At 41.4% G+C, this 22,787-nt stretch overlaps 1 protein-coding gene across 4 annotated transcripts in view; it reads right to left on the minus strand.

The window, feature by feature from the left end:
• The window catches only part of Cul1 (cullin 1), an 83,411-nt gene that overhangs the window by 37,042 nt on the left and 23,582 nt on the right, over positions 1–22,787 (minus strand). For 3 of the 4 annotated variants that reach the window (XM_026411166.2, XM_026411167.2, XM_026411164.2), the window contains exon 2: positions 11,392–11,692. In XM_026411166.2, coding sequence (XP_026266951.1) covers positions 11,392–11,531 — 140 coding nt within the window. In that variant the 5' untranslated portion in view covers positions 11,532–11,692. Of the gene's footprint in view, positions 1–11,391; positions 11,693–12,247; positions 12,339–22,787 lie in introns of all 4 variants that reach the window. The other variant, XM_026411165.2, reaches the window with a different exon arrangement.

Here is a 22,787-nt window from a genome sequence, read left to right on the forward strand (position 1 = left end):
CCCCATGTGCCCGGGAGGATGGTCCATTCCATAACTGTCAGATACCGAGACTGTTAGGTACAGCTAGTCAATTCTGCCTTTCAAATCTATACTGTTATTGATTTGCCTGTTTATTAGTAAGAAATTTTTATAGTAATCTCCCAATATAATAATGGTTTTGTCAATTTCTCTTATAATTCCCTAAGGTACCTATCATATTTTGAGATGGTGTTAACAATACAAATTAGAAATTATGTTCCTGGTGACAAGGTCCTTTCATCTTTAGAAATAGCTCTATAGCTCTGTTTAATCTAACAACACTGCTTTAGAAACCTACTGTATCTGATATTACTAAGTCATTCCTTTTTTTGTTGTTAGAATTTTTCTCATGACTTTTGTTCTATTTTCTACCTTTATGTTTCTGTGTTTTGATATGTCTACTGCAAACCACCAGAGCATAATTAATGGACCTCATAATGTGATAGGAAAGTTTGATTTTACAATTAAACTATTCTATAAGACTATCTGGATTAACTTTTACCATTGTATTTTGTATTTTCCAATTTTATATGCATCTCATTTTCTCCCTTCTATTAGAATGGTAATTTGCATATTCCATTCCAATTCTTTTATTATTTTGAAATTTTACATTCTATTTGAATTCTAGAAATGGTTATCTTAAACTGTGATATACATCGTCTCTGGCCTATTTGGGAAAATGTTTGGCCTTCATCTCATCAAGTATTTCTGCTGTTTTCTCCTAGTTCTTCTGTTGCAGGTATGTTGGTCAAGTGTATGCTTCTTCCATACATCAGTTAAAAACTTCAATTATTTTCTGTCACTTTATCTTTGTTCAAACTTTCGCATTTTTCTAGATATACCATCTGCTTAAGTGAATCTCCAGCAGCTATGTCAAATTTGCTGTTCAATTTTTTTATTTGCAAAATGTCTTGGGTGTTCCAAAGTGTTCCTCATCCTTATCTATCATTAATCATTTTGGATGGAATGAAACACCCTCTTCCAGGATCCTTTTATTTGAAGTTCTGGGGTCTGACTTTGTGGCTTGGAGCATGTACTGACTTCATGGTGAACTTTCTCCTATGCTTTGCAACTTTATTTTAACTCATGGAGGGAGGCGGGCTTTCACATTAATTTCCCAGATTGAAGTAAGTTCCACACACATTTGAGTTACAAATTCTCAAGACAGACTTTCCCCAAACCCTCCTTGCATCCAGAGCTCAGTTTAAATATTTTCTCAGGTGCCTCCCTGGCAGAGCAGGTTCGTTGAAGTTTTTGCATGGTCTGAATTTTTTCAGCTCCCCGCCTGCTGTTCCCACCAGGGCTCTGTCTCCTCCTGTGTGACTGCCACCAACCAGCCGGCCTTTTCCCGAATCCCCACGCTGCCGGGGGTTCCCCTCATCTTTGCGCAAAGTCAGCTGTGCATTTATGCTGCATTTCACCCATCATCCAGTTCTAGGATTTGTTAGGCTATCAATTTCAGCCTGACTTCTGTTTCTTGGCAGTAGTATATTTTTTTGACTATTAAAAAAGTTTTAAAAAAGGAACCCAATGATAGCTTATGTGCAGTTAAGTGATACTTCTGGACTTCTATTAAAAGGTCAAGAGTGAACACCATGTTCACCCGATGGTTCTGCAAATGGCTTAACTAGGATCACCATCTGATCAAGAAACTCCACCCCCAGGCATCCACAGGAGGACACAGACACAAATGTTGACGGCAGTATTATTCACAGAGTCAGAAGGAGGAAACAACCCAAATGCCCCCAACTGACCGAGAGATAAACAATGTGGAATGTCCATGAAATGGAATACTGTTTTACTCACAAAAACAAACAAAATATTGGCATGTGCTATAATATGGTGAAATTTTAAAACATCACGCTAAGTGGAGGAAAACCAGTCATAAGAGACCACGGGTTCATCCGCTCAGGCTGCCAAAATACAGACTTCAGCTTAAACACCAAACAACAGGAATTCATTCTCAGTTCTGAAGACTACAAGTCCAAAATCAACCATCTGAGGTTGGTTCCTAGCTTTCTGTCTCCTCACACAGCTATGTGGACAGACAGAACTCTTTGGTGTCCCTTCCTCTTCTTAAAAGGACAAAATGCTGTCAGACTAAGACCCTAGCCTCACAACCTAACTTAACCTTAATTACTCCCCCCAAAGACCCTGCCTCCAAGACCCATCATTCAGGGGTGAGGGTTTTAACATGAATTAACATTAACAACGCAGTCCGCAGTCCCCAACACTACGTGTTATGTGATTATACGAACATAAAACGCGCAGAGAAAGCTGATTTGGAAGTGGAAAGTGGGTTAGCAGGGGGAGACAAGGGAGTGACAGCTACAGGACAGGATTTCTTTTTGAGATGATGAAAATATCTAAAATTGAATACATAAGGTCAAATATATTTGTGAATATACTAAAAACTACTGAGATGTCCACTTTTGTATTCCATGTGAATTATATCTCAATAAAGCCATTATTTTTCTAAAAATTCAAATAATTCTAATCATAATCCCAGCAATTTTGGGGTCAACACAAACTATAAAGAGGAATGCAAAGAAACAAGAAGAGTCAAAATGATCTTGGGGAGTGGGGAAGAACGAAGCTGAAAGATTCTATCATTTAACTTAAGGAATTCTCACAAAGCATGCCTATAATCTCAGTGACTCAGGATGCTGAGGCAGGAGGATCACAAATTCAAAGCCAGCACCAGCAACATAGCAAGACCCTGTCTCAAAATAAAATGGACCAGGCGCAGTGACACACTCCTGTAATCCCAGCACCTCGGGAGGCTGAGACAGGACAGTGAGTTCAAAGCCAGCCTCAGCAATGGCTAGGTACTAAGCAACTCAATGAGACTCTGTCTCTAAATAAAATACAAAATAGGGCTGGAGATGTAGCTCAGTGGTTGAGTGCCCCTGAGTTCAATCCCTGGTACGAAAAAAATTAAAATATAATAAATAAATAAATAAATAAATAAATGGTTGGAATGTGGCTCAGTGGTTAAGCACACCTGGGTTCAATTCCTGATAATAACAACAACAACAAAAATGTCCTAAAGGCTGGGGATATAGATCAATGGCATGCATGAGATCCTGGATTCAATCCCCAGCACTGAGTACTCCTCTCCCTAAAAAAAGAGAGAAAAGAATTCTCATAAAGCTACAGTATACAATATTACAAACAAAAACAAAAATACCCACACTAATATCTCACATGAACATGAACATAGATGCAAAAAATATTTGACTAAGGACCAACATATCAGTGAGATAGGGCCCTATAAATAGAAGTATTTGTCATTTAACTCTTAAAGGCACCAAAGCAGTTGATGGGGATAAAGTGTTGTCAGCAAATGATGCTGAAATAACTGCATGGGGAGCTCAAGCTCAAAAACTCACTCACACCATACTTTGTTAACTTTAGTCAGACCGTAAACCTAAACACCTAAACGAAGCTCTAGTAGGAAAACAGAATATTTGTGATCTAGGCAAAAGTTTCTTAGGTTATAGAAAGCAAAAACTGTTGAATAAACAAAGGAAACCAACCAATGTAAGCCAGGTTTCCTTAAAATAATAATAAAAAAACTGTTCAAAGACATCAATAAACATTTGCTCACCCAAAGATATAAAAAAAGAGCTACTCTAATGAATTAAACTATTCTAAAACTGGGATGCAGGGCAAAAGAATTGGACACTGTAAACAGAAGACTCCAGGTCTACCAGCAATTGAAAGGCATTCACCTCACAGGGACAGTCCTCATGGGTATGGACTTATGGCCAAGTGTGAACCACGTCTGACAGAAGAACCTCATCAACTGTACTCGAATCACCGTAGTCCGAAGAAAGGTAAGACTCAAGGTGCATCTGACATGGCTGAGATGATGTCAATCTTAGTTTGAACTCAACTAAACAACATGAGGAAACGTAATCAGGAAAGGAAAAGCAGATTCTTACTGTGTCTCAGAAATCTGTTCAGGGACCCAGCCCTGCCTCAGGTCCCATAGGGATGAGAGCCGAGGGCAGGGCCACCGGCACCACGCATCTGTTAATTGGGCAGGAGAACCAGTAACAAAGGAGGACAACAAGTGGGGTTTCTTCCTAAGAACTGGCCCAAAGGGTCCCTGTGGGGAAACTTCAGGGCATGTCCTGCCTGAGCCAGGTTCACCCTTTTGCTGTCCTCACAGAGGCCACACTGGCCACCTACCTCCCAAGATGTGACAAGACAAATGTGAACAAGTCACTTTAGACAGTGAGAAAGACAAAGTATGACAATGTTTAGAAGAAAAACGGTCCCATTGAAAGTTATTCTTAAAGTAAACAAATGATAGAATATGAGAAAAAGTTAAAAATAGGAATTAAGAGGAAATGAGAAAAAAACAGATGAAAATAAAATCTAAACAGCAATAAGACAGAAGTTTCGTTCGGTGGGCAAGCGGTTAGCAGTTGAGTGCCAAGGCTCTTTTTCACAGATCCCCAGAAGAGTTTCTTGGGCAGGAAAATCAAGGAGGACTGGGCAGCAATCTGGGTCTCTCCCACTGGTAGGGGGAAATGCTGAGATAGGTCCTGGCCTTAGAGCCAAGTCGGCTCAGCCTCCAAAATATGTCCTAGAACTCCCCTGCCATCCTGGAACGTTCAACACTGGCCAAGGCACACGCTGCTAGAACAGTTCTGCTTGGGAGAACAACTGCTGGAACAAGGTCCTATCAGACACTCACAGGGCACCTGCCCCACGCCACACACTGTAAAGGACAGGTAGAAAGAAAAACTGCCCTCCTCGAGCTCTGTGTCACCCAGGAGCAGCCTGCACACAGCTGACCGCCATTCGGAGCACATGGCAGCGGCGGATACAGCAGTCCTCTCCACCATCAGCAGGGGCCGGGAGATGCCCCAATGATTGTCACCCATAGCAACATGCCTTATTGGTCAAGTAAAAGATATCTGGGAAATCAGCTTTTGACCTTTATTTATTATAAGACTCCAACCACTTTCATTTTTTTAAAAGTCAATTCAGTTAAAGAAATAAAACTAGGGCTGGGGTTGTTGCTCAGTGGTAGAACATTTGCCTACCAGGTGTGAGGCACTGGGTTCAATTCTCAACACCACATAAAAATAAAGGTCCAACAACAACTAATAAAATATTTTTTAAAAATAAATAAAACTAAGGTTCTATTAAAATTCATTTAAAAGGCTCTACACTTCCCGTCTTCACATGCCAATAAATGGGCCACCTATACAAGATGGCAGTGGCAGCAGGCCTCATACCATTTGTACAATCAAAGTATAAAGTCAAATAAGAATAAAGTTCTTCCCAGTCTGTGGTTAGGTGCATTTCTGAAAAGGAATATCCCACCCCAAACAAATTCACATCTAACAGCATACTTTAAAAGCAAAGATGATTGTGATGAACTATAAAATTTAAATGCTTAGAAAGATGAGTATGTATGTGTGTATGTATATGTGTGTGTGTGTGTGCGTATATGTGTGTGTATATATACACACACACTACAAATCAAGTTTAGAAGAGTGAACATACCATATTTATACTAACCAAAAAAAAAAAATCATTTATTTAGGCAATTATGCACACGAGAGCAATTTCTATGGGCTCTTGCTCCAAAGCAGGTACGTAATTCCTCAGTCCTAAAAACTACCAGTTCTTAGTGAAAGGTAGAATTTTGCAAGTGAGTATAACTTGGACTTGGTGTTTACAAAACAAAGACAAAAAACAAGGATTGTTCAAAATCATCCAGATTAGAACACTAGTGCACACTTGTAATTCTAACAATTTAGAAGGCTGGGAGGATCACAAGTCCAAGGTCAAACTCAGCAAACCCAACACTTGGGCACTCACTCTGCTATGGAGCTCCATCCCCTGCCCTTCCCTGCAGGTCTGACAGCTGTTTATAGTTCTGACAAATTCTTAGTGTCAAGGACTGAAGTTATTTCCCATTTCTCCCATTATTAAAATAAGCCAAAGAGACTTGAACATACAATTTGAATAAACTATTTCTATCTTGAGTTAAAAAAATAAATTCCTAAAAGTATATTTTTAAGTCTTTAGAAGAGTGTCTCCAATTCCTCTTCAGAAAGTAGCAGACTACCGCTTCCACACGCTCTGCAGGAGCTCGGTCTCCCAATTCCAGGGCTAGTACCTTGTATCTTTAAAACTTTTCCACCTTATTAGTTAAAAAACTAAAATCTCATTTTAAGTCTTGATTTCCTTAACAGTTGTAAGACTGAACTTGTGTCCACATGTTAATCGTCTGCATTTCTTTTTGTGTGTGTGTGTGTGAACTATGTCCTTTAGAGCCTTCTAGAGGGATGGGTGAGCACATATACAAATGAAAATGGTAGTACACATTTGAAAAAATAAGAAACCCTTACATGTTTAGGCTCATCTGATGTAAGTCATGCTCATCAGGTGAGCAAACAAAATTAAGGCAAGTCTCCCAAATAAAAGTGTGCGAGATGAAGCAGCCCAACACATTTGTTGGGTTAGATGGATCCAGACGTCCACAGATCTACGACAACAGTCTATTTGATCTTCCGTTTGATCTGCTTTTCCGTGAGATTTTGATTTCCCATGTGGAGAGTAAGAGCCTGTAGCAGGCAAGTGAAGAAGAAAGGCTGGCACCTGGAGTGCTCCCCCTGGACCCAGAAGACAAGGCGGGAACTCTGCAGAACTAAGGGTGGTGGTGGCTGAGACTGAGACAACTGGCAGGTGGGCCAACAGCAGAGACCAGCGAGTCCTCACACACTGTCCCTGCAATGCACAGGCTGCAGTCTGCCCAGGGCTCAGCGGGCTGACTCCTGGTGAAAAAGGCATCCCTCTCCCGTGATCACGGACTGTGCGCCACGGAGGATCACGTACGAATTCTGAGTGCACTTGCTGTGACTTACTCAACAGCAAAAGTGGCGAAGACAAGAAAGTAGGAATCCTTGGGCTGGGAGAAAGAGGAGTTCGAAAACACAGGCTAAGAAAACACAGGCTAAGAAAACACACGAGTTCAGTTCACAGCACTAGTGGGGAAAAACAGACTTCCAAGTTTATGAGAGCTAATCTAGGCACCCGCGTGGTTCCCCCGAGGGACAATGCAGTTCACCACGCCTGGTCTGTTGAGCCACTGGTTTTCATTCTTCAGAAGAAACTCATGGAAGGGTGTATTTGCTATCACAAGTCCACATGCTTTATTCTTTAAAAAAAAAAAAAAAAAAAAAAAAGCTTTCCTTGGTGAGACTTACTGCTAAGTAATTACCAAGATGTTCCCCCCCCAAAGTATTACATGAAACATATAAGTCGAAATAGGCAAATTCTGGGTAAAATCTCTGATTTCTCCACCTCATTTATTTGTTGCCACAGTCTCTATTTCCTGGTTTTATGCTCACCAAACCATCCAAGCCTGTCTTACCCAAGAGTTGACATACTGGTGGGAACAGCCAGACAGTCAAGATGCTTCTGTGATTCCTTTCTTTAAACCTCTTTTGTACCTATAATAACATCAAGCAAATGATGAAACTCTACTCTAATGGTTCCATGAGGAAGAATAGAAACTCACCGTATGAGTGCAGAAACCTCCCCAATCTAGGTGGAAGGCTTTTATGGAAATGTGGATCAAGACCATTTCCAAAGTTTTGTCTCTTAGTTATTGCACCAGACTTTGGGATCCAAAAAACAAACACTACTTTCTTTCTGGAATCATAAGCGAACACAATAGCAGTACCTGTTCCCAGGGAACAAAATCAGTGCCTTCTCTGTGAATGTGTGATCTATGGAGAAACCTATTGCTGCACCTGCGGAGGCTATCTATGAGAAAATAATTTGGAATTTTATGTCCAAATTAAACAAAAAAAAGATATCAACATGGAAATTTAAACTGATTCCCAGGGAGGCTAACATTATGATTTAGATAGGTGATAACTACAAAACAACCACAATAACCACAACCACAACCAGGTTACTGAACACGGATTCTTATCTGAAAACTTGGGACAGGTGACAGGTAGACCAAGGATCAACAAAAAGAAACAGAACCCTCTAACACACAGCCTGATATCTAGATGAGCTTGCTGGACTCCACACTTCCCTCCACTAGTTGGGACCCATGCTTGTTTCTGGAGCCCAGCACAGTATCTGATATGTAATGGTATCAATAAACTAAGAAGTTTCACTACCTATTTCAATTTCAAATGGAAAGAAATCTGTTATTTACCCAGTTACTTGGACAGTACTATGCTGCACTGCAAAATTTAAAAAAAAAAAAAAAAGTTATCATAACCACCTGTAGTGTCAGCCATGACAGAAAACCAGATGTGTATACTAGTCAGAAAAAGAGCAAGGGCTTGAGGTTAAAACTTGAGAAGAAAAAAACCTTGGAGAAGGGTATACAAACAAGTTAACTGAATCAGATCTTGCTCTTTATAGAGGCTGGGAATTTTTTTCCCCCTTTCCCTAAACTCCCCTCTTTCCTTTGCCATTTTGAATTGAAAAAAAAAAAAAAAAACCATTTAATAATCTCCCTCCTATTATAGTAAACCAAATGCCAAAGGCCCCTAGAGGTTTCTAAGAATACTTGTTTCACATCCAGAAGTAGGTCAACTTCTCTAGAAAACGCACGTGCCTTCCAAGTACAAGTAAAACACACTTTGGGACACCCATTTCCAGCATCGACAGAGGCTCCCTTCACAGTCCTCAGGCGAGCCGAGCCTCGGGTCAGAAGTGGAAGGTTCCCAGCATACTGCCTGACACCCAGCACTCAAACTGTACCTCTCATTTTTTAGATAATAGCTGAAGAATTAAATTAAGATACTTTAGACTCAGTTTAGATTTTCCAACTTCAATAAATAAATGAAGCTATTATTTTCTCAAGGAAAACTGAAAGGAAAAGAATGATACCCAATTTAAAGAGTGGCAGTCCTGGGCTGGGGATATGGTTCAGTGAGAGTGTACTTGCCTAGCATTTTCGAGACTCTGATTTTGAGCTTTGGTACTTCAAAAACAAAGAGTGGCAGTCTTTAAAAAAAATCAAGTTGCAGTTATCAGAATAGTTACAAATTATAATTATTTATAGAATAAAATAATTCAATAATTCCTGAAAACTGGCCCTTCCTTAAAAGTATTATACATGTCCCTTGCTGTGCTGCCACTAGGACTTATTTATTTTTTAATATTTTTTAGGTGTAGATGGACACAACACAATGCCTTTATTTTTATGTGGTGCTGAGAATCAACCTGGGTCCTGCCCATGCTAGGCGAGCGCTCTACTGCTGAACCACAATTCCAGCCCCAGGATTTATTTTTAAAACATTTTTCTCTTCCCCTCCTCCTCCTCCTCCCTAATCTCAGGGGAAACAGGATTATCTTTCTTCCCCATCCTAGGCAGAATTATCAATCCTTGAGCACACACCCACCACAGGAATGAAGTAAATCAAACTTAGGAATGGTTCCAGAAGATCTAAGAAAAGACTGTCTCCCAAATTAACAAGTGAATTTCAACTCCAGACAGAGAACTGGAATGTAGCCTTTGAATCATCTTTTTAAAAGGACCTCCTTTTCCCCTGATGGGCAGAATCACAGCCTCTGGGACAGGAATCCCCTGTGTTTCCCCTTTGCTAGCAAACAATAAAACACTTTGCTTAAAAAAAAAATAAAAATAAATAAAAACCTACATGTCAATGACTTAGAGATTCCACTCAGGCAGAGCCCCAAGGGAACAGGGGACCGTGATGTTCATACCAGCACTCCTAACAACCCAAGGCAGAAATAAGCCCAAAGCCTTCAGTGATGAATGGATACACAAATGTAAAAGAGCCGCGAGACTCACTCATCAAGAGAAACAAGGTTCTGACAGTGCTACAAAGACAAGCACAAGACACCAGCCCATGGCAAGAAACTAGACACAAGGCCTCGTGTTCTACAAGTCCATTTACACCAACAGCCCATCAGAGACAAATCCAGAGACAGAAAGGAGACTTGTGGCTGCCGGGGACAAGGGGAGGGGAACATGGAGACTGAATGCTAGTGGGAACAAGGTGTCTTTTTAGTGATGAAAATGTTCTAAAATTAACATAGTAATAGTGGCAAAACTAAATATACTAAAAACCACTGAACTATACACTTTAAAATGGATGAATTCTTTTTCAATAAAACTAATTTTTTAAAAGTGTTCTACAATGTAAGTGTATTTACATATGTATCCCATACAATAAGTTTTAATTAATTAGAGACAGTTTCATATCTATAATTAATGTTAATTTTTTAGGATTCTAAAATATTTAAAATTTAAAGGTACACTATAGCATCACATAACCTAGTTTGATAATCACTGAAATTTTCATTAAATTGGCAACTTTAAAGTCCTAAAATCAGTAGCAATCTGCTCTGAGTTAGCTTTAATTTCCCTTTTGTATCTGTATGGAACCAAGACCCTCTAAGTAAGTACATCATGACAGCAGGGGCTACGTCTTTCATACCCTCATAATCTTTGTGGTTTGCAGCACAATCCCTTGTACATACCATGGACTAAATAATGAGTAAAATGCTTTATTAATAACATATTCGTATGTTGGGGCCATAATGGTCAAACTTTCACTCCATGTGCTGTTCCTTTTGATCAGGTCAACAGCTGCCTGTGAAGGCCACACGGTAAATACTTCAGGCTTTGTGGGCTAAACTATTTCTGATACAACTACTCAACTCTGTCCCAGAACAAAAAGGCATTTAAATGAACCATCCCCTGCTTAAGCCAGCACTGTCTCTAGAACTTTCTACAGTTACAGACACATTCCAGTATCCCACTACTGAATACCTGAAATGTGGCTAGGAACTGAATCTTTGTAAATTATTGCTCTCCTTCAATATCCAGGACCTCCTCCATACCAAAATCCAGATTCTCAAGTCTCATATAAAATGGTGCAGCATTTGCACATAACCTAATGCACACCCTCCCATACCCTTGAAAGTCATCTCTAATGATTTAAAACACCTAATGCAATATGAACAACTGCTATACTACACTGTTTGGGGAATGGTGACAGGAAAAAAATTATGCACATATTCACAACGGAGATCAAAATTTCCCAAATATTTTAAATGGCTGGTTTGTGGAATCCATGGACACAGAGCTAGTAAATGTGGAGAAGCAACCTATTTTAAATGTGAACATCTACATGTAGTTGGTGGCTACCATACTGAACAGCAATGCATGAGATTACTAGTCAAATCTTATCTCTGCTCAAAAATTAAAGCAAAAAACAAAGTGGGTGACTGTATTATAGGATGAACTGGGACGAGTAAACATGAAGTAAGATTTCTAATGATTCAAAAATCAAAATAGTAAATAATCAAAATTCTTAACAAATCTCAGCTCAAGCAGGAGGATACGTGTAGAGTTCCATGTATCTGGACTTGGCCATGCTTTGTCTGGTGTACACTTGCTGGATTCCAGCTCTGAGGTCATCCCAGATCTGGTCAAGGCCAATCTGCTTCAGTCCATGGGGATTCTGACTCCTGTTTGATGACATTGTGAGCAATGTTCTGAAGTCGTCCAGGGCAGCAATCCTTATTCAAGACACAGCTATTTCTCCATTAGTTGAAAATATACAGTATCATTCCAAATTCATTCACGGCAGCTCAGAAAGGATGTCCTTTAAGTGTGAAGAATGAAATCTCATTGCAGGGAAACCTGAAGAAGAAATAAAGGGAATTAATTTTTTCTAACATCCCTGAGCAGGTAACATGGTGACACACGCTGACAAAAAGACTGAATCTGGGCATCAGCAGGCACTGCTCTTGCCCTGAGGAAATGTGAAACATTCATTACACAGTCCAGGTGTAGAAACATGTTTACTTGACATTTCATCCATAATCCCTTCACTCATGAGAAAAGTTGGGTAAAACTTTCCACAAGTAGAAACTGTTGCCTTTACTTCTAAAATTATCAATATTTAAAGTATCATAACTTGACCTACATAGCAATTAGGAAAACAAACTTGAAGAAAAAAGGTCAAAGGACATGCTCAAGAAATTCCCAGAAACACAAATAGCAAATAAATAGGAAAACTCATTCAATCTCAATAACTATGAGTTTTAGTAATTTTTTTGTTTAGCATTTGATAAGAAGGTGAATGTTGGTGAAGGAGAAGATGAGAGGATATATGGGCACTTCCTTGTAGAAGAGAATTTGGCAAGAACTATCAAAATTTACAACGTGTCCAGGACTTGAAGCTCAGCTCCTCACCTGCTAGGTAGATATGGGCAAGCTGCTTAAATTCTCTAAGCTTCAGCTTTCTACAGGACAAATCACTTTCCTCAAACAGCTATTGTAACACCTAAAAAAAGATAACATATGTAACATATTTATACACAGAAAATGTTTAACAAGTGGTAATGGCTATTATTTCCAAGTACATGAAGCTACTGTGAAACACAATCTATGTTTCAGATCTTGGATCCATAAAGGCCCTTGGTAGTCAATATATATTTTTTAAATTTTTATTATTAGGTACCAGAGATTGAACCCAGGGGTGTTTTAACCAGCCCTTTTTAATATTTTATTTAAATACAGGATCTTACTGAGTCGCTTAGGGCCTCACTAAGTTGCTGGGGCTGACTTTGAACTCACAATCCTCCTGCCTCAGCCTCTCAAATGCCTGGGATTACAAGTGTGTGCCACCATACCTGGCATCAATATTGTATAATGATTCTCAATACTGTATAATTTAATGCTTCTTAATGCTGGATAAATTAAGGCTTCTTGATACTATGTAAGTTAACACTTCTTAATGTACAGCATATTTCAGGCATACTTGTAAGGGTTGTCTGTGTATACCACATCAAAATGTGAAGGTTTTGAATATATATTTCTGGTTTAAATCAAGAAACACTTCTGAATTATTGTAATGACTTCACAAAATAAATGATCATTGGAGAGCTCAAGGGATCTAAGACAACAAAGGCAACAAGGTTGCCAGAGCCTGTGGATCCAGGTCTGAGTTGCCATCAGGAGTTCAGAACATCCCATGTCTCTCCATATCACTGGGCTCCGAGTAGCCCAAGGCACATTTAAGGACCTCAGGGGTTGTGCCTGTGGATAAGTTTGAACTACCAATACCTGAATCATCTCTAATACTTATAATCTAAGCTTGTAGGAGTTAACATTTTCTGAAACCACACCACTGAATTCAAATAGACATGTTCAAATGTGAACTGAGAACATATCTAGCAGAAGGACTCCTCGAGTACAAAGAACTAACAACTCAGCAATCACTCTGCAAATGTTCTAATGTGGGTCTTCAATCGGTCCTTCTTTCCTCTGCCTGGGGAGGATCATAGTGACATCCCACTTGATAACACTTGGCACATCTGGACTGGCACTTGCCACCTGACCATGGATGGACCTCTCTTCCCCAACCCTGTTCTAATTTCCCACTTTGACTGCCCAAACTAGAATTAACAGTACAGTTAATTCTACCTTGGATAAAGCTTTCTCACACGCATCTAGATGTTCTTTGACTTTTTCTTCTCTTCTAATTTCCACCAACAACTGAGGAAAATGTTCTCTGCCTCTAGCTCCATTCTCCACCATCACTGCCCACCTGTGTAGTGGCAAGGCCACTGTATCTAAGCGTCAGAAATCTGGGAAGGATGCTGATGCCTCACCTTTCATATTCAAGCTACTGATGTTAGCTGTCAAGGCTGACTTGCTTAATATCATTTCCTCCTAAAGTAATCTCCATGATCCCTTACCTGGGCCACTGTTTTAATAGTCTAAACAGAGTCTGGTAACTGTGTCCATTTGTATGCTCTCATCCCATTCTGACCTACCTATCAGTCTAAAATTGTTGTCATCCTAATTCTGAATAAGCTGTCATCCTAAGAGCAATGGGGGACACCAGAGAGTCAGAACAGGAAAATCCTAATGCAGCACAACCAGACCCTTCTTTCTGCCCACTTGCATCTTACAAAGCTCCCCCTTTTTTCCCCCAGGGTCGACACACAGACTCCTCCCCTTCCTGGGCTGGCTTGAAATGCGTCTCCCCCATCTCCAAGCCACCCTGGTTTAGACCTTTCACAGGGAGTCATTGAGTGACATGACTAACTGCGCCAGGCCACTCGAGGTAAAGAGCAGCAAGGTATTCACCAGTGGCACACAGACATGCACTGTTTTTGCTGTACTGGGAGCCAGGGCCTAGAATCCTCAGCATAGGTACATGGTCAGAATATTCCTGAAGGCCACCTTGGGCAAGTACTAATGGTAGACACATCTCACATAAGTGGCAATGAAGACAGTGTCACTGACAGCAGCACAGAATCCTCAGACTCAGAAGATTAAATATTATTAAGTGCATACTTCACCACATGGTAAATTTTCTCAACTTTAATATTTTGACTAAACATATGTATTAATGTTATTAATGAAACTAATGTATTAACTTTTTTCCACACTGGAAAAATGTTCGCTTTAACTGTCACAAAGAAATGATGTGCATAGATTCGGACTATTTAATTATAACCTATATTTTCAACACCCTAATCTTGCACCAAAGACAGGTAAAAAATTATTTTTAAGTACTACTAGGGGGAGGAAAAAGAATCATTAATGGTTGCCCCTTTTGCAAAAAAAAAAAAAAAAAAAGGCATAAAATGTGACAATTATGTGGTGAAATATGATACTCAGGTGAGATTGGGGAGTCAGAGAAGAGGTCAGGCTCGCATATAACATGGGACTTCCTTTCTTAACACTTGTCCAAAGTGGTGGCCCATGCTTGTTTCCTCACTGTGACACACTGCTTCATGGGTGTGAAGATCCAGGGCATACTTTCTCTTTTGCCTACTAGGTTATATTGAAAACCCAGTAGAGAGCCCAGCACAAAGCTCAAAGTTTTGCACATATAAAAGAATAAATTAAGGAACTGAATAGTTGTAAATTTTTAAAAGATCTACAAATATGAAAATCCAATACCATAGAGCATCTAAATTTGCTCAAAATCCCTTGAGAATCTCTACAACAATCTCTATCTAGTTCCTTTTAAACTTCTGCCTTCAAACACTCGATTTTAGACTAAAATTTACTTCCCAACTGAGCATGGTGGCACACACCTGTAATCCCAGCAGCTTGGGAGGCCGAGATAGAAGGATCTTGAGTTCAAAGCCAGCTTCAGCAATGGCGAGGCTCTGAGCAACTCAGCAAGACCCTGTCCCTAATAAAATACAAAATAGGGCTGCGGGTGTGGCTCAGTGGTTGACTGCCCCTAAATTCGATCCCCAGTATCATTTTTACTTTCCGTTTCATTTAGTAATGGTTTATACTGTCTGGTCATTACAAACGTGTGGACAGCTTAACAGTGTTTAAACAGGCGTTATGAATCATGCAGAACTTCAGCGACCACTTACACCTACGTAACAAACACTCAGCAGAAGCTGCTCTGTGTCAGGCACTGTCCTATGTGCTAAATCAGAACAGCATGGTCTATGTTCACAATGCAGCTATGGAATAAAAAAAAACATCCTTCCTTCTAAGAAGCTAACACAAACAGACTCTGGGTGCATAAGCTACTTGTGAACTGGAAACTTGATGGACCATGCATTTGTGTACTAAAAGCATTCTGCTCACGAGAACCAATTATAGTTACAGACATTAGAAGCTGACCTTAAAAATAGTTCTGGCCTTTCCTTTTTTCAGATGAAGAAATGGATTCAAAGAAGCAAACAAACTTGGCCAAGATTATTACACCAAAAAGTAGCAGTACCATGATCAGGTCCCTGGCCATGTTCTCAAGCCAGTATGTTCCCAGTACTCTAGTCTGGATTTTAGGTTTTTCATTTTCAATAAACAGTGAAATCCCTGTAAGTCATGACAAAATAGATTCACCAATTATCTATTCGTTAAACCAAGAAACCCAAATACCCTAATGAAAAACCCAATAGTTTTAAAGAGCTAGCAAATTACTCCTAATTGTATCAATAATATTTCTATTCAAATACTTTAAAATTAGTCAGGTATGGTGGCACACACCTGTAATCCCAGCAACTCAGGAGGCTGAGGCAGGAAGATTGCACATTTGTGGCCAGCAACTTAGTGAGACCATAAGCAATTTAACAGGACTGTTTTTATTTTTATTTTTTTTAGAGAGAGAGAGAGAGAGAATGAGAATTTTTTTTTAATATTTATTTTTTGGCGGACACAACATCTTTGTTTGTATGTGATGCTGAGGATCGAACCAGGGCCGCACGCATGCCAGGCGAGCGCACTACCGCTTGAGCCACATCCCCAGCCCCAAGACTGTTTTTAAAAAGGGCTTGGGAGGGTCCCTGGAGAGTGGCTCAGTGGCAGAGTGCTTACTTCGCACTTGTGAGGCACTGGGTTTAATCCTCAGTACCACATAAAACAATAAATAAAAATAAAAAAAGATATTGTGTCCATCTATAACTAAAAAAAATTTTAAAAAACATATTTAAAAAGGTTGGGAATGTGGCTTTGTGGTAAGGCACTCCTAGGTTAAGTCTCTGGTACCCCCCCCCCAAAGAAAAAGTGTTTTTAAAAATAAAGACAAACACTAAAATATCAAAACAGCAAAAAGGAAAAGGTCAATATACCACTTGTCCTTTCAAAAGTTAAAATACACCAAACAAAAACAGACAGTGTGGATTCTCCTATTGGCACCTCTACTCTCCTGTCCTGCATATGCAATATGTCTGACATGTGTTCTTCACGTGTTGTTGTTCTTTATATTATACTTCTGATCCCTTGAGTCATATGCATCCTCTTCATGTTCAATGTCAGGTTTATTTTATTATACACTCCTGAATCCAGTTCTACATGTGATAACTGAGCTACACATTCAGCTTACATTCAGAGTAAGGAGAGAACTTGGCAAAACCTTCTCTAGTCCTGATGTTATATATTTATTATTCTCCATCTATCCATTCCCTTTTTCTAGTTGACACTGAGTATTCAAAATCTACACGCTGACGATCTGAGGTTCTCAAACATTCACAAGTCCTTACCTATGTAAGTGGGCAAGTGTAAAGGGGATGACCTTACCTTATATCTTTAATATCCCCTGGAGAACCTCATACCTACATACATAAAACATTTTTAACTAATACAGCAAAGGAACCGAAAAGTAAGTCTAAATGAAAATGTCAAATGTAAGCACCACAAAAATGTCTGAAAAGAGAAGAGTGGCTGACCAGCAGCAGCAGATCTGCTTATCTCAGGCTGGGCTTCTAGAGCAGACGTTGAGACCCAGCTAGGGTGGAAGATGCTTCTTAGGGAGGCACACCTGTGAGAGGAAGAGCAGGAGCTCATCCAACAGGGGGAACAGGAGTATGGTGTTGGCCCGCCAAAGCTGTTGTCAGTGCTTCACCTGGTGCCGCAGGCCAGACTTCTAACTGAATGAACTGACTGCAAAACTGCATGGAGCAATGAAGGTGCCACAAAAGGCTAGTCTGGCCGGGCGTGATGACACAGGCCTGTAATCCCAGCGGCTCAAAGCCATCCTCAGCAAAAGGGAGGGGCTAAGCAACTCAGTGAGACCCTGTCTCTAAATAAAATATAACGTAGGGCTGTGGATGTGGCTCAGTGGTTGAGTGCCCCTGAGTTCAATCCCCAGTACCCCTGCCCCGCAAAAAAGCTGGCTTATCTGTCACAATGTTGAATTTCCAGAAATGTACCACTTTAGGTACCCTCTACCTCATATCCAGGCCATCAAAACCATCAATAATCTTAAGCAGACTTCATAAAAGTCAAGTCAAAGGCCAAATGGTTTTAGGTAAAAGGTTAAGATCTTTACCTAATTACACCATGTAGCCAGAAAGCTTAGGAGGTCCACCTAACCTACAGATAATGACAAAAACAAAAAACAAAACACACTTAGCCCATCAGGCTGTTTTGAAAGTACACTTGGCATTAGTGTTCACCAAACTATGGTTATGAAGGTCCGCAAGTTTCAGGGCACATCTTCAGATCCTCTACTGCATGACTTTGGAGCAAGGCCCCAGCAGCTGGCAGGCAGGAGGTCACCAACAAGGGAAACAAATGCCAGTTCAAGTGGCCACGGGTCCCTCACCACTCACAAGCCCCCTCCAACTCCACACAGACTGTTTTCCTGATAGGTGATCAAGGACAGGACACCCAATTGTACCTTCACACACTCTGGCCACTGGTTACTCAAAGCTGTGCAGATTGCCACAGCATATGCTGTTGTCCTCCTTCAGTCATTTCATCTTAGGACAATGAGAATGGGATGGAACACAACAGTCAAAATAAGCAGGTCTAACAGAAGAAGGGGGACTGGATATTTAGGGACTCATCTATTAGAAAAACCTCATTCCAAAAGGAGATAAGTCAACTGATTCATTAAACAAGCTTTCTAACAATTTGAACTGTGAACTAACTAGCCCATTTCAAGATTCATGTTGTATAAGATTCCTTCACTGAGTAAAATTATCAACTAACTCAACAACTAAAGGACCTCCAAGAATCCTGAAAATGTATTTCCTCTTTGATACTAGAAATTCAAAGTTTTACCCATGCATACAGAAAGGCCTTTTAAAAAGTGCACTTACAAGTCTTCCACAAAACACTAATTGGAACGTCAACTGAACTGAACATCAAGGGAATCTGGGAAGTAGCAGCTCTAGTCAAGTGAAATACTTTGTTGCTACAACACTTCAGAGGCCTTAATGACTGAGCATGTCTTATGAACTGCCCAGAAAAAAATATTTTTAGTATAAAACATTTTCACTCAAACTCACTTGGCCATAGCATTTATTTTTCAGAATGTATCTTGGACTGTTTCTCAAGAAAACTCTAGAACTGCAAGGAATGCCCCCACCCCAAAACAGTGTATTTGTGTTGACCACCCACCCCCCGCCCCCGCCCAGCTCTCTGGGTACCACACACTGTTCTGCAAACTTTTTCACTTAAAAATGAGCTACACCTCACTTTACTTAAAATAATATAATACAGAGAGCTATATAATATTTTTCACTCATTGAACTAGTAGTCTCCTACTAAAAAGCTTTCAAGTCTTTTAAACAATTTTAAATAATATTGCAAAATACGCCTTGCAAGTATTTATTTTTTGCCTACTTTAGGAATGCAGATAAAGACCTACCTGTATCTACATGACAACTATCAGGTGAATTATGACGCCACTTATTAGGACAGGAACAGACACAGCAGACTTGAAGGTTACCCGGACAACTGGCCACAGGGGGCTACAGCACAGAAGAGACTGGCTCTGGGTTCATTTCTAAAAGATGCTGCTTGATTCTGGGAACCACCAAAAATCACAGAAATCACAGCTAATGAATGGGCTTAAACAGTTCTGAGTAACATTTAAGAACCGACTGGGGGACTGGGATGTAGCTCACTGGTAGAGTGCTTGCCTCATATGCACAGGGCCCTGGGTTCAATCCCCAGCACTAGGGTAACAAGGAACCCAGAGAGTTTGTAACTGTGAACTAGAAGCCAGGAGATGAAAAGGCAGTGGTTTGGTGGCTGGGCCTAATGAGGCCACATAAAACTGCCATTATCTTCTCCTATGACCTTGAGCAGATTCCTTTACGTCTCTTCACCTGCCTCATGGACTTGCAGTAAGGCTGTTAAATGAGGCGACAGTGCTTGGCAGATGCTATTACTGTCATTGTCATTATATCTGAATGTACCTTCTCAGTTGAGTTTTGTGTAAGTTGGTGGTGACCTTAACAAGGCAAGAGTTCCAAACTAGAATGGGCTAGGTCAGCATGCCTGTCATCTCAGGCGTGGAGGATCTGTGCAGGCTAAGGCAGGAGGATCACAAGGTCAGTCTGGGCAACCCAGTGAGATCCTGGCGGTGTAGCTTTGTGGCACAGCATCCTGGGTTCAATCCAAGAAGGAAGGAAGGGGTGAGGGAAAGGAAGAAATTGGAACAGGATGGGAGGGCTAGAAAAGCAGACTAGGAACACTGAGAAGGATGAACAAACAGAAAGGCCATGTGATCTTCCCCCAGACCCCAACAATTCTCTCTCTGCCTTTAGAGAAAATGGCACAGGATGGAACACGAGGCAGGGCTGGCAGGCAGACATGCAGATCACTGCTCTGCAGGGCAACATCTGGGTGAGAAGCTAAGGCAGGGCCATGTCTATGAATGACAGGAACAAAAAGAACCTCAAGGAAAGGAGGCAGCACACCCTGGCAGGCTTCCCATGTGAAGGGCTGCCTACGACCACAGGTGTTAAGAGTGAGGGAGGCTCTGGACAGGGCCAGAGGGTCCACTGAACTTCTAGATCTGGCAATTAGTGGTGGCCACCACACAGAGGAGAAACAGGCAAGCCACAGAGCTCCCAAGGAGCCACTTCTGGATTCTCTGTGGTATGAACGAACAGGTGCGGACCAGGAGGCCCAGGGATGCTGGAGGACAGTGGGACAGGTGTATCCTGAAATAGCTGTAAAGAGTCTTCGTCCCTAGTAAGGGCTGGGAGGAAGGTGACAAGAGGCCACGGGTTCTTTCCTATTGGTGACCACAACTCCAGAGTGCTCCTAGTCACAAGTGGAGAGAAAAGTGAGGGAACGGGGCACAGGCCTTGGCCAGAGGACATCCCAGGCAGCTGGGACACACCAGTTCAGACGATGGAAAGATGACCTGAGGCTCGCAACCAAATACAGGAGAGACAGGAAACCAGGTTTCAGGAGGCTGGCCTCCACCCTGCAGGATCTGGCCCCAGAGGGCCAGTGTCTCTTCACCATATCTAACCCAAACAAGCTGCGTTGTCTCCTCATACATCATTCCCCTGGCAAGTCCTAGAGCTCCAAGAAGAATGCTACGCTCCGGAGCGATCAGTGAGTATGAGTAAATCTCTACTTGCTGCATCACAGACTGTAACTGTGTCCCTCCTCAAACTCTTCAAAACCCAGACACCATTTTTGCCCATAAATGTGAAATATTTGCCTCCATTTCTATAAATTAAGACCAAACACATTTCACAGATACTACTGCCAAAGCCAATGTTGAAGAGTGTTAAACTGGGATGATTCAAATCAGAGTTGTGACAGGAACACAAGAAATAAGCTCTTTCAAGAAAAGATGACAACTGCTCTGGTACAAATTGGTAGCTTTTGAAAAAATCTACAAGTATAGAAGCAGCAAGACAAAATGTTTTGGTATATCATTAAAAAGTCTATATTTGTGTTAATAAAAATAGTTAAAATTCACTATTAAATATAAAATAAGACTCAATTCAGTTTATCTAGCTCAGTGACACTTTAAAAAATGATCCTAGACACTACTCAATAAAGTAATTTTTAATTTCTTAACACCTGGTGGGAGCATGCACAACACTCAGGTGTGAGATGTGAAATGTGCAGTGAATACCTCAGACCTAAAGAACCCCCGTTTCTCCTCATCAGGAACACACAGGCACAGCACCTGTGCACTGCTTAGAGAAGGAAAAGAGCACTCTAGAAACAACCCTCCATGCTCCCCGGCAGGAGACTCACATGGAAGCCATGATGGGACAATCACACAGCACCATACACAAACAAGTGGACTGCAGCTACTGCTTGGCAGACGCGTCTCTCAGAATCCACGTGAAAAAGTCACAGAAGGCACATGACATATGGCACCATTTCTATACATAAGATTAATTTTTTTTGAGAGAGAGAGAGAGAATTTTTTAATATTTATTTTTTAGTTCTCGGCGGACACAACATCTTTGTTTGTATGTGGTGCTGAGGATCGAACCCGGGCCGCACGCATGCCAGGCGAGCGCGCTACCGCTTGAGCCACATCCCCAGCCCAACACATAAGATTAATTTTTAAAAAGCATTTTTACAAAAGAAAAGCAGGTTGGAGCTCCCCCTGCCATTAACTACTGGCCACCATGGTTTCACTGCACTTGTGTTTTAGAAAAGAAACAAAACCAAAGCCCTACTGCTGATGGTACATGCTTCTGTGGGTAAAGTGACACGGTGACTGGTAGATGCAAGGGGCACCGTGATTTCTACACTCCATAATTAAAAGCTAACAAAAACTCAGCCGAACCACACAACAGAAGGCGATGCGAGAAAGAAAAGCGAAATGAGCCAGGGGGCAAGCAGCCATGAAAGACCTGTGGCAGGAACAGCTCGGGAAGCCCTCGGAGCCTTCACCGGTCCCGGGGGCCGGCTGTGCGCCTGTCGCAATCCACTCGCTTCTCAGCTCCTTGTGCAGCACCTTATGTTTTATTACCATCTCTTTGACATATCCAAAAGGAAACTATTCGCGGCTGAAGGGTACCTGGGTGTGAGAAGAGTGAGCTCCCTGCAGCCCCTGGGGGACACGGCGGTGGAGCCACTCACACTGCCTGGAGGAAAGGAAAGGAAGGCCAGGAGGCGCAAACCTGACCGGTTCCCGTCAGCATTTTAGGAACAGGCTTCTTAAAAATCTGAGGAGTAAGAAAAGCGGCAACTAGCGACAGGTGCTGCTGTGACACCTCCAACCGCGTGGCCGCTGCACGCCTTGGCCAGGTCTTCTTCCCTCCTTTCCCCCATGTCTTTCAAAGGCCACAAACTCCCATGTTCCAAACTCTTGAATAGAAGCCTCCTTACTCCAACCCAGTAATCGAGCCCCAGGAGTGAAGCCAGGGCTGCCCTCCCCTCCAAGCCCCCACACCTACCCACCCTCCCTCCCCAGGCCTTCTGCAAAGCTGCTCATCACAGGCTTAGCCTGTGGGTTGGGCTCTCCACCCTCCTGGAGGAGCAGCAGCTGCCGCCTGTCCTCACCCTCTTAAACCGGTTCCCTTCTCTTTATTAC

The sequence above is a fragment of the Urocitellus parryii genome, chromosome 3 (assembly GCF_045843805.1).
Source record: "Urocitellus parryii isolate mUroPar1 chromosome 3, mUroPar1.hap1, whole genome shotgun sequence".
NCBI classification, from domain to species: domain Eukaryota; kingdom Metazoa; phylum Chordata; class Mammalia; order Rodentia; family Sciuridae; genus Urocitellus; species Urocitellus parryii.